General features: G+C 41.1%; 1 protein-coding gene across 2 annotated transcripts in view; it reads left to right on the top strand.

The window, feature by feature from the left end:
* LOC120508760 (connector enhancer of kinase suppressor of ras 2-like) overlaps positions 1–13,126 on the top strand; it is a 164,809-nt gene that overhangs the window by 135,020 nt on the left and 16,663 nt on the right. For both annotated transcript variants that reach the window (XM_039722659.1, XM_039722658.1), the window contains exons 15-19: positions 64–98; positions 3,670–3,718; positions 6,475–6,523; positions 7,565–7,740; positions 9,130–9,203. In XM_039722659.1, the coding sequence (XP_039578593.1) occupies positions 64–98; positions 3,670–3,718; positions 6,475–6,523; positions 7,565–7,740; positions 9,130–9,203 (383 nt within the window). The remainder of the gene's footprint in view (positions 1–63; positions 99–3,669; positions 3,719–6,474; positions 6,524–7,564; positions 7,741–9,129; positions 9,204–13,126) is intronic.

Below are 13,126 nucleotides of genomic sequence, written 5' to 3'. Positions count from 1 at the left end.
CTCAGAGCACCAAGGAAGTCTGGTCTTTAGTCGTGCTTAATGCTCTTTATTTTTCTTCTACAGAGAGCAGGGGATACAGTCAGTGGAGATACTGAAAGGTAATTACTTTTGTTATTATATATTTAAATATATACACAGTTATTTTTGTGAATTAAACTCCTTTCTTTACTTTTAGAAGCTTTGTTGCAGTATTTAAGGAATAAATTTTCAGGGTTTAGAGATATCAGTGCTGATATTATTCAGCAAACGTTTATTTGCCAACATCAAATGTAAATAAAAATTACAAATTATTCTTCAGATAAAAGTTTATAAAATATTTGTAGAGGGGAAAAATTCTACTGTTATGTTGTCCAGTCTACTTTTTTACTTTTGAAATTCAATATTTCAGACTCACTCTGAGGATGAAAAACATAATGTGTGTCTAACACAATTTTCATAACCAACAGGCAGAATGGTTCAGTGAACATCTACCTCTAATTCAGTCTGTACAAAACTACTGCTTATATTTGTCGTTTGGAATACACAGATATTAAGAACAGGGTCTTCAGTTTGGCTTTTAGATTTGAATTGAATCAATTTATTCTCATGAAGAAAACAGTGATTTTTGTCTTTCATTTCTTTGCTGTTTATCTGATGAAATATCTTCGTATTCATGTTGCATCCAAAAGTCACAGTTAAAGGAATGTTTGAAGCAACAGCTACTTTGTATCATCATATATTCTAATTAAGTTGTAATCGATGATAATTATTCATGGTTTTCATCCTGTATATGGCCTAAACCTATTTAAGAAGCTGAATAATTAATTAGATTATAGTCCTTTGACCAATCTAAAGGATTTACAGCTGCTGATGATTCCCTCCAGTGCTATAAACATCCCTGAATTACAGCTAAAAGTCTGAGGTGCAAAGCCAGCAGCTGCTCACCACCTCATGCTTGATTTTTCAGGGCAGACAGCATTTTTACCTCTTTATGTGTGTTTTAAACATCTCAATGCAGTTGAAAGGCAGCTGCAGTGGTGACCATTTGCTGCTGTTTCCCTGGTGTGCTGTGCATGGTTAAAATGGCATTTATTAACCCAAAGGGGCAGCACTGTTAGCAGAGATTAAAGTGAAATGAAATTCCACCTCATCTGACAACAGCCAGTCCTGTCTCTCCAGTGCCAGCAGTTCATCACCTCAGCTAAGTGTGGGGGTTTGCTTCTACAGGAGATTAAACACATTAATATTTTAATATTAATATTTTGTTCCACTTTGCAGCACCCCTCCTGTGCAGGGTTACCTGGGGGGAGAGTGAGTTATTCCTGCTCTCTTTTGAAGTAACAACTTCATTTCACCTTTTGCCTTTACCTCTTACACCTGAGTGTTCAAAACCTACTGTTTTCTGTAAATCTGGCTGTTTTCACTTAGTCTCCCAGCCCCTTTACAGGCTTCTCCTGTCCTGTTCTTTTCTCCCACTTGTTTCTCCTTATTTCCAGCCTGGCTGTGCCCTCCCTGGGCTCCTTCCTGCCTGACTTTTGTGCATCAGAAAGAAACCCCACGCCCTCCCCAGAGACAGCCCCGTGTCTCACCAGCTCGTTTCCTCCTCCACACCCACATTTTGGTGCAGCCACGAGGAAGAGCTGCACAGGAGTTTGTTTTCCTTCTGAGCAATTTCGTTCTTCCCAGAGCAAAGGGCTCCTGATTTTTCCCGGCGGGTTGCACGTGCCCAGCTTGGCAGGGACATGGCAATCCAGATGGAACATCCCTGGTGGACAGGACAGGGCACCTGCCAAGAGATACTTTCCAGGGACATATGACTTGATGAAATTTTGGCAAACTTTCATAGCAAAAGGTTATGCTTTTCTATTCTTTTATAGAAGAATCCTCCCACACATTTTAGATTTCAGGCCCAAAACATGACCATATTACCTTTTCAATACGAAAAATATTTGAAGAGAATTGAAGAACAGAACAGAGAATTGAACAGAGAATTATATCACCTTCCTAATAACCTTATTTAAAGTGATTTAAACAGCTTAAACCAAAATAAAAACCAATTTTCAGATGTTTAGCTCCCAGGGTTAAGCTTTGGCGACCAGGAGACAAGCTCTGTAGATAGATTGACATATTTGGGTGAAATACCATTACCTTCAATTGCTGAAAGAGGGGAAATTTAGGTTGGATATACAGAAATTCTTCTGCCTGAGGGCAGGCCCTGGCACAGGGTGCCCAGGGAAGCTGTGGCTGCCCCTGGATCCCTGGCAGTGTCCAAGGCCAGGTTGGACATTGGGGCTGGAAAAGGATTGTTCTGTGTGGCTGAGCCGTGAGGAGAGCTGCTGACACTTTACATAGAGTTCAGAGTCACACACCAACACAGTACAGAATCTGAAAATATAAAAGCTGAAACTTAAGGCATCAATTTAGGCAGAGGCAGCCTGCAGCTGGAGGTGGAACCGCTGGATGTGCGGGTGCACGGAGGTTTCAGGAGGGCAAGCTGAGCTGGTGCCCTGAGCAGCAGCAGCTTTGCTGCCCTGCCTGCCAGGAGCAGGTAACAGGCACCCAGTGAGGAATCACTGCTCAGCTTTCCTGCTGACAAACACCCGGCTGTGCTTAGCAGGGCCCTCCCTGGTCTTTGATCTTCACTTCAGGAGGATTTTTCCCAGCAATAGGAAGGGTTCTGGCCATGGGTGTGCATCCCTGTGGGGACCTGGGTGCAGAGCTCTGCCTCCCTCTGCAGCCAGCCTGCAAGGGGAGAGAGGCAGAAAGACTGCATCAGTCACACGGGGCACAGCTGCTGCTTGGATCAACATTTTGCTGAATATTTGCTGATTTTGTGTGTGAAAACACTGCTCAAGTTCTTTCTCATTACACATTTTGTCTTTGTAAATAATGCTTAAAGATTATTTTAATCACGGTCACGGCAGTGTGCTTTAGAAATTGCTTTTTTTTTAGTTGTGGTTAATGCTGGAGAGATAAGAAGAGATGAACATTTTAAAAATAACTTTCAGTCTTGACATTTTGCTGTCAGTATTGCATGTTCAGATGCACCTGTACTGCAGAGATTTACAGGTGCACCTGAGTTGCTCGAAGCATCAACAGCCCAGAGCAGAGACCTGAGCCAGGGATTTCAAACCTCACTGCAAAATACTCAATAATTAATCTGCAGTGAGAATTTCCTTCTTGTAACAGGAATATATTTGAGATGGAAGTTCTAGTAACCTAAATGTAAATCATGGGTCCAGATAAGGTGATTAAAAATGCATTCCTGTGACCAGGTAAATAAATCCAAAATACTATGTGTGTGCATTAGTCCATGTGTGTATTAGTCCTTGGAACTAATGGATAAAAAAATGACAAATGAAAAAGGGATAAAAAGGACAAATCTGACCCTGATTCAGTGTCCTATTTCCACCATGGCCAAGTCTGCACTGGACAAGGAAAGGCCTCTGGTGCTGCTGCCCTGCTTTGTTCTCAGTCTTTACAGAGCTCACATACATCAGAGATGGTGGTTTTGCATTTTAAAGTGTCAGTTCTTGGTATCTGTGGCATCCTGTAACAAAGTCTTACAGAACTTTGTGCTGCAGGATGCTGTGGTTATATTAGAAATTCACAGAGTATCTGTAAGCACTATGTAATCAGTTTGGGTTTTTTCCCTGTGGTTATTTGACATCTTTCTTCTGTTTGTCCTAGATATGCAAGTTCTGGCATTGACCATCCAGGAAACACATCCATGAGGAAGGTAATGATTTATAAATGTGCTTTAAATAAGCAAAAAAACGCCTCAACTTTTCAGTTCATTGCCACATTTTAAAAAGATACCTTAGATATGCCAAACCTTGATATTTGCCTATGTTATGAAAGAGCTGAAAACAGAAATCTAGAAATAATTTCCAAGTTAAGGAAACTGGCTGCTGCAAACACAGCAGGTCAGTGTGCCTGCAATACTTTTAGTTAAGGTTAGGAACTCAGGAATTCAGTTAAATTTAGGAATCTTGGTGTGTGTTCTCAAGTATGTGATGTTTGGGGAGGAGAATCACACACCACGTGGGGCTGGAAGGCACTTCTGGAGGGAGGCTTACCCTGAAGCTAAAGAAAAGTTTTAACTCTTAGAATGTTTCAATAGTACCAATACTATGATAAGGAGATTGGGGATTAAGATTTTCAAATATTTTTGTGGTACCAACTTTGAGGTGCTCCATTTGCAATGGAAAATAGCTGTAACAAATTTGTTTTATTGTTATTTCACACAAAGGACAAACAACAGAACCTTCATTTGTCGAATGTCACTTCTTCATTCTGACTTGGCACTTTTTACACTGATGAGCTTGGACAGGGCTTGGACCACCCTGGGACACTGGAAGGTGTCCCTGCCATGGCAGAGGGGCTGGGATGAGCTTTAAGATCCCTCCCAACCCAAACCTTTCTGTAGTTGTGGTGACTCAGTTCTAAGCAGTTTTCCCTAAAAACTCCTGAGGTTAAAACCAGTGGAGCTACAAGCAACCAGTTTTACTTTCATTTCATGTTTCTGTGCCAGCACTTCTCCTGTCCCCTGACTACACTGAGAACTCCTTAATTTACCTTCAGGAGCATCCATTCAATTCTAGCACCTTTTTAATTTCATTTTTCACTGGGCTGGCTTTGGGTGGGGGTGGCAGGGTGTGCCCTCTCTGACTGTGGCCTCGTGGTGTGGTTTTGAGATAAGAATTGAGACACTGACAGCCCCAGCGAGTTCTCCATCATCTGTCTGTATCCCATAGCAACTCTGAGTCATTTGGAGTTGTGAGTTCTGTTTCCTTACAGTGTTTGCCACCAAGTTAATTATATTATAGTGATTCTTTTATCTCTCAGAATGTGGAGTTTGAATTTTTACATTAGCAGTGCTAATTAACCACTGATTCCTAAGGTTATTGCAAACCTTTCACTTTCCCTAGTTTCCTGTGTGCATTCTATGTGTGCATAAACAAAACAGGAATAATTAGCTAAACATTTTAGAAGAAATATATTTTTTGTTTCAGAAAGATATTTTCAGCTCTCCCTTGATTTGTTGTGCTCTTTCTGTCACTATTTTTAAAACTTTGATATTAAATGATGCATACCAGTTTCTGGCGAGTGTCTCCTCCAGACGTTTCATTTGTCTTGCAGTTCTTTAAACTGACCCACATTTCACTGTGGGGTTTTATTCCATCCCTACATTTCTCAAGCCTAAATTGGGGGAAAATTTGGTGATGTCTTTTTCAGGACCACACCGGCTTTGCCCTAATGCATTTCTCTGGACAGAGGAACACTGAGCAGATTGTTCCAGCCCCAGCCAGCACAGAACTCCAGTTGACACACCAGGGCAGATCAATATTGCTGCTGTGATTTGCAGCACATCCACAAACCCCCAGAGCTGCTGTGCACATTTGATACCTTTTCTCAGTGTGGGTTTTTTTTTTTTTTATCATTTTCTGGATTTTGCCACCTTTCCTCCAGCAGAGGAGCATTGATCTTTGTCTTCTCCTGAACAAAGAGACACATGTGCAGAGATGAAGTGAAACAAGGGAGACGTGCTGACTTAGTGGATGCTGCACCCTCCCTCACTGAGCTTCCCCTGCCAGAATTGTCACATTTTGTGGGACATTCCTGTCCTGGGGCTGGCTGGGAGAGCAGGCTGAGGTCAGGAGAGCACAGAGAGCTGCTGATCCCTGCAGTCCCCACAAAACCTTTCCCTTGTGAAGGGCTAAATCAGGGTCACAGACAGGGCTGTGCATGTGCAAACCCACTCCTCCCTCTGCTGCTTTCATTTGAAATAAACCTTTGTCTCTCTGGAGCTGGAGTCTTGTTTTCACCTGATTATTTTCTAGAGTTCTTAAGCATTTGTACATTGGTGGCAAATCCTTACGAGTTTTTGAGTACTATCCCTGGTTTTAGGTTTAAATAAAGAGATGCTTTTAGGGGTTTTTCCCCCCCAGAATCTGTAGCAATTTTCTAATGCTGCCACAAAATGATTTTTTTTTTTTCCTCCTGGGACTTTTTCTGTCAACCACCAACCCAAAAAACTTGTTTCTGTGGTGGGAAGAGTGTGACTTTGACACGTCATTAAGCACAGGATTTTGTATATAATGTTTGTGGTGAATATTTCTTTTTGAACGCATATTTTTATAATTATTTCCTAGTTGCAACAAACTTCAAATACCAGTCAATTTATCAGCTCCTTCGTGGGAGTTTATATCTTTAGTTTTCAAACTACTCCTCAACTATTCATGCAAAGAATCCTTGATGCTTTCATTGCAATTGTAATTAATAGTTTTAAAGCTATTTTAATTTGCAGATTTAGCAGAGTGTTGTTTTCTTTATGAGGTTGAAGAAAGTAGTAAGAGAAAAATGACAGGAGGGAGATCCTGTGATCACTGATGCTGTGCTAACCCTGGAGAGGGGAGTGAATGAAAGCTCTTCCATGTTTCTGCTGTTACTTGCACTGGTGTTTCATAATTTATTTACTTTTTTTTCTTACAGTCATTCCATTACGCTTCCCTCAGGGTAAAAAGCAGAAAATGGTCAAAAGGTAACTTCCTTCAGTTGACATTCTGAAACTAGAAAATGAGGCTCCTTCTCTGATAATAAGTGATCTGTAACAGAAGTTCAACTTGATTCAAATATTTCTAAATTTGATAGTAAGCAATAAAGGAAAATACCAAATTAAAATACCAAAAGAAATATTTTATGGGTATAATACTGCTTGGGTGGGTGGAAAATGTTCCTCTTCCTTAGGAAGAAGGCAAGGAGCATATATGAGCAAATTGATGAGAATTTACCTGCAGAACACTGCAGAGCAAAGGATGGTGGTTTATATTCTCTACATTTCTTCCCTGTTTCACAGCTGTAGGACAAATGCAGTTCTTGTAGCATCATAAACTTGATTTTTCACAGGAAAAAAAAAGTCTGATATGTTAAGGAAATTTCCTCCATAGTTTTTTTTCAGGAAAATAAATGATACCATATTTATTAAAAACCCTGGTTTTATTAACATTTACAAGGCATTCTAAGCCTTTCCATTAGGATTCATTGAAATAACTCCAAGAAAAAGAAAAACAAGTCTATTCCTGGTGCTGTGCCTTTAACAGGATGCTGTAAAGTTAAAATATTGTTGCTCACTTCAAAAAATCATGTAAGCATGTGCACTGTTATGGAAGTGAACAATCTTTGGTTTTTATTGTTTATAAAAACTGGGTTTAAAAATTCCCATAATTTGACAAAGCTTCTGCTGCTAAAGGGAAGATATATGGAAAAAACTGTTTGCATCTGTGTACAGATTGTGTCATACCCTGAGTTCCTGACTGAGGCTAAATAAATTCATTTTTACTTTGGAATGGTGCTGTCCATCTTAATCAGAAAACAAATGCAGCCCTTAGAGGAACAAACCCTCTGGAGATTGAATGAAGCATTGCCTCGGCCAGGCCCTTTTCACTGTGCTCACAGCAAACCCAAACCCCAGGGCACTGCTGAATTTGGAAACGGCTCACTGCCAGTCTGGAGAGGGTTTGGCTGGGAGGGAAATCCTTGAATTACAAATGGAACGTTTCCCCTCACCCCGTGGTGTTCCCAGGGAGTTCCCTGTCCAGCGTGAGCCGGAGGCGCATCTCCTGCAAGGACCTGGGCCACGGCGACTGCGAGGGCTGGCTCTGGAAGAAAAAGGATGCCAAAGGTTATTTCACCCAGAAATGGAAAAAGTACTGGTTCATTCTGAAGGATTCCTCCTTGTACTGGTACACAAACCAGAATGTAAGTACGGGCCATGCTTGGAAACAGTCAAAATGAAACCTTGAGCCTTATCATTGTTTTAGTCTGGGTTTTACTGCATGCTCGGATGAACTGCCACTTTAATTGCCAGGTCTGCAGCACTCTGGCTGGAAATATTTCAATTGAAATTCTTTTTTAAAGTCTCCAAGTCCATGCTCAAGCTTAATAAAATAGCAGATGTTCATGGCAGTCTTTAAGAAATGAGTATGTCTGTAGTTAATCCTTTTCCACAGATTTATTTGGACTAACACAGTGTTCACACTCAGTTTCAGTTGTGAGGGGGGATGTGTAAAGTGCAACCATTTGTGTTAGTTAAGCATTCTGTGAAGCAGATGTGAAAATCTGAATTTGTAAATCTCTTTATCTAGAAGTTATTTTTATATCGATGTTCCTCTTGCTTTTTGCTGAATTAGTCTGGAGTTTGCAGTTTCTCATGTGTAAAATGCTGTTCTTGGTGAAATTTTCCTGAAAACCAATGGGCCTATGCTGGTGCACAATCTGCATAAATGTAGGGAAATAACAGAGGAGAGGAGCCCAGAATGTTCAGTGATGCTCTCCCATTTGTGTGCAGCACCCCAGAGCTTGAGCTGAACTCTGCAGCCTGCTTTGGTTACTGATCTTTTACTCCACCTCTCCCATTTCCTTCCAGAGGAGGAGTTCAGCAGCACAATTCCCCTCAGTTTTTGTGGGTTTTGTAGCCCAAGAGGCTGTTCAGGCTGTGGGTGATCAAGGGCTTTGTGGGGTTTGACATTTGCCATGCCAGGTGGGGGCACTGGCCGTGCCCCCTGGCTCTCAGGCTGTGCCCAAACCAAGCCATAATTCACTGAGCCCTTGCTAACACCTTGCAAAAACCTGCCTGCTGTTAATATGTCCCTCTACTTTTCCTCCTGAACTGCTTCAAAAGAAGCAAAAAGTGACGGGATGCATTTCCTGGTTATTTCCTCCCCATTTAATCAGAGGTGACCTCGCCAAGGAAGCTCCTCAGGGGCCGTGGTGTGACAACTGTGACTTTCAAGAGAGACCTCCACCAAACAGCTGTAAAATGCTGATTTATGTGAAGAATCTGAGAGCTCTCCTCTGTTTAGGGGCTGTGTTTGGGGCTGAAGGGTTTTCTGTGATGTTCAGCCAAAGGGGTTTTGGGATGGCTGTGCCTCCTTTGAGAAATTACCAGTTTAGTTACCTCACAGAGGTTATTTACATTGTGGGATGAATTGAATCCATTCCGTAGGAAAAACAGTTTGTGAAAAATACATTCAGTACCTCTATTGACTGGGTAGCTGTTCTTTGTAAAAACCCCAAACAGCTGCTGCTCATTTCTCTCTTCTTTAATTCTATATTCATTTTCAACATCTTTTTTTTTCCTTTCTGTAGGATGAAAAAGCAGAAGGATTCATTAGTTTACCTGAATTCAGGATAGACAGAGCAATTGAATGCAGACGAAAACAGTAAGTAATGTGTCAATTATCTTTATGAGAATTGCTCTTGGAAGTTTGCTATACATAGTACTGAACACTTGCAAAGTCCAGAGAAGGAAGTTACTGAGAAAAAACCTTGAAAACTGTAAATATAACATCATAGATCCATTTAAGCTTTAGTATTTCTCTTTATTATAAAAGATGCAATGTAATGTAAATTCCATTTACTGGATTAAAATGAATTGAATAACTCTTTAGCCAGCTTGCCAGATAGTCCAGTTACAGCTTCAGCTAAATAAGTAAATCAAAAAGCAATGAATACTTTAGTAAAGAGATAAAACTTTCTCGGGTTCAGTAGGGCAGTATGTTCCCATAGGAAATATCATAACAAATATAATAGCAGGGAATGGTGAATATAATCTTAATTTTCTCCTTTATGGGGGAAGATTTTCATGCCCAATATTGTGTTGCTCGCAGCTGCTAAAATATTTAGGTTCCATATGCAAAATGAACTCTGCATTATTGCTTATGTGCATATTGCTACTGCTGCATTCCACTCCACTAAAAGCATATTATAAGCTTTGCACAATTAAGGAATATTTAATAACAGACACCCATTGGAAACTGCTTCCAAACAGTGTTGGGATTGCAATCAACAGGTTTAACAGAACAGTTCCAGTGCTTTGAGAGTAGCACTTTGCTGGTATCTCCTGAATTATTTGCATTTCTCTTCTGTATGCTTTCCTACTTTTAACTAAGCATCCTGGATTTTTCCTCTGCTTTTCCAATGACTGAATGCAGTTTTGGTCTGAGGAAACAACTGTGAGCACAGTACAATAGAAATATTGAAGGTATGAATTACAATAGAGACTGCTCATCAGAAAATCAAACCTCTTCAGTTGCCTGTTCTTGTCTGGGGATATTATTACTGTGTCAGGGAAGTACAAGACAGTGCAATTTACACTTCTATTTCTCCTTTCAGCTGAGGGTATCACTGTAGAAATTAAACATGAACTGAGCACTATAAATACCTCAGAGCAATGAGTAGATATTAATAATGATATTGAACAAAAATACAGGAAAAATAATACCCTTTTGTTAGAATATAAAGCACTTAACAGATTTCAGTGAATTAACCAAGATCAAACAGAAGGTCATTGTGCACAGCTAGAAATAGCTTCCAGAGCTTTCCTCAAAGCATGAGAACACAATCCCTCAGAACTCAGCTTAGAGGAGGATTTCTGTAGGGTATATACACAGGGAAAAGTCAGACTAACTGAAACTTTGCACACGACTGAAAGCTGAGAACCTCCAGGCTTTGAACCCTTTCAAAAAGAGGCAGGTCCAGAGGTAAAAGTATAATGAAGATGTTCATAGTATATTCCCTTTTTTCCTGGGCTGAATTTCCATTTGCTTGCTTCCTTCATGGACTACCATTCATACATTTCCCCCATCACAAGAACTGCACCTTCCCCTAGCCACTGTTCTACCTGGAAGTGAGTGCAGTGAAATTCAGAATATTCAGCACGTGGGAGTGGGGCCCCTGGCTGTGTCCAGCCAGCTCCAACCCACAGCCCCTGTGAGCACAGCTGGAAAACTCTTCCCTGTCCTCTTCTGGGTTGTGCTGCAAGGCCAGGAGTGAGCATCATTCCACTGCCTGATTCCAGTGAAAAGCCAAAAGCACAGTGTCAGTTTTCCTTCAGCTCTGCCCAGTGCACAACTAAGAACATCTTGGACCTCAGTTTGGATTTCCCCTCAGATCTCTGCTATTTTCAGAGCTATTGATGTGAAATGTTCCAACCCTCTTGAAACTAAAGGATTTGAAGACTTACTGGGCTAATGAATGGATTTCTTTTCCCAGTGTTCTGTTGGAGGGGGAGCTCTGCTCCCCAGCCTGGCTGCTCCTGATGTCCATGGCTCACAGTGATGGAATAGCCTTAAGAAAGCTTTCACAAGAATATAGATAATTGAATGCATTACTGGGTATGGTTTGATGATTTGCCTCGGTAATGCATTTAATGAAGGTACCCTGATTATTTCAGGAGCCCTGGCATTACCTCAGGCTGCTCCAGCTCTCCAGGCTATAGCTGGACGTGCAGTGACCTTGTCCCTGTGAAAGGAGGCTTTCTGCACTGCCACTGGAAAACTTCCCGCTGCTTTCAGGCAACACCTGCATCCTCCTGATTAAAAGTGATCACAGAGCAGGAGAAATTATAGTTATTTGAGTTTGTGTGCTGTGGCATGACATGAATATCATGTTATTTTCACAGATACTGATAATTATAATGCCCCATGATGATGCTGATCCCCAAGTATAAAGATTAATTGAGCCACAGGTATAATTAATCCTTATCAACTGGTGCCTTGCCTGAACCTTCAGCAATTTCCACCTAGTGAAAATTTTCATTGCCTAGTTAATGCAAATTTGGGTCTTAAATTTATGAAGGATATGCCACAGTGTTGGCACTTCATATTGAAAGTGTGCAGTCAGAGCTCTGTACAAATGTCATGGTAGTACAGGCAGACATGAAGGTACAGCTTAAATGTTGCTACAGTTTCATAATTTTATTCTTTCTGAAAAGAACTTGACAGCCTTTGCAGACAGCAAAGCCCCCTTGAGCCACCAGTGAGCCCCCACCGGGAAGAAACTTGTGGGCTGTGTTAACTGGAGTGCAGCCAATGGAGGGAGGGATTATTCTTCAAACTGGCACTCACTACCCCACATCTTGATTATTGCAGCCAGTCTGGGGCTCTCCAAACCAAGGGAAATGTAAATATATAGATATAATTCCTCTAAATTATTCATATTTATACATCTCAAATTGTTCCCCTGGAGACTGCAGTTCCTAATGGTAGAAATGTATCTAAACACTTCCCTAATAATAATCCCAGTGACACTGCTGGGAGATGAAGATGGATTTATTGTTGTGTTTTGCAGTCTGACACAGAACTACATTTCAATCACAAGTTTGCACAGAACTGGGATCTCCATTTCATGGCAATAAAGATCTCTTTTCTGCAGTCTGAGGATATGTAACAGTGCAATAAATTATTGCAGCTTTAATGTTCACTATCTCAGGAAATGATCACAATATCAGACAGAAAGATCTCAAGGAACATTCATACAGTAACCAATTAGAGCTGTTTGCAGGGGCCTGGCATGTGGGATCTCCTGTGCAAAAGCAGCCAGACCTGCAGCATTTCCCTGATCTACCCTGACTAAATTCCTGCTCTTTTCTGCATTTTATGACAGGTTCACAACAGCTGAGCCAGGAGCCTGCAGACAGTGCCTGACCTGTTGCACCCTCCTGATTTCACCTCTCTGTGCCTTAACTGAGGCAGGGTTCTGTGAGAATGTAAAATATTCTAATAATCACAGGATCACAGCCTCGTTTGGGTTGGAAGGGACCTTAAAGATCATCCCATTCCATCCCCTCGGTGGGCAGGGACACCTTCCACTAGACAATGATCCACTAATCATAGATTTTATCACATTGCAGGAGCACAGTGGAGCCAAATTCACTCTTTATCACACTAACTTCCCCCCATTAACACTGACTTGAAACCCCAACACTGGCATTTGGTTGCCTGTATGTATTTAAATTTCCTATCTAGGAAAATAATCCTATTTACAAGCAGAAACTCCATCATGTGATATTGTCTCAGGATTAGCCAAAAGGATTAGGATCTTTAGATCCAGCACCTAATCCTCTCCAATCTGAGCCAATCCCACTGGGAGATGGTTGGGCAAGTGGAGCAGGAGAAGGTGCAGATGCTGCAGAGAGCTCAGACCAACAGTAGAACAATGCAGGAGTGTTTGTTTAGTCAGGATTTTCTATTTTCAGCATCAAAAATCTAGTAGTGTGAGGAATTTCTGTTGGAAGTACAGTATTTGCTAATCTCTGTGTAATTAAAGATGTGCCATGTACTGCTCTAATTCCCAAACACACAAA

Source organism: Passer montanus, unplaced genomic scaffold (assembly GCF_014805655.1).
Source record: "Passer montanus isolate IOZ18808 unplaced genomic scaffold, ASM1480565v1 scaffold49, whole genome shotgun sequence".
NCBI classification, from domain to species: Eukaryota; Metazoa; Chordata; class Aves; order Passeriformes; family Passeridae; genus Passer; species Passer montanus.
Note: the sequence above shows the minus strand (reverse complement) of the source record. Positions and strands in the feature narration are given on the sequence as shown.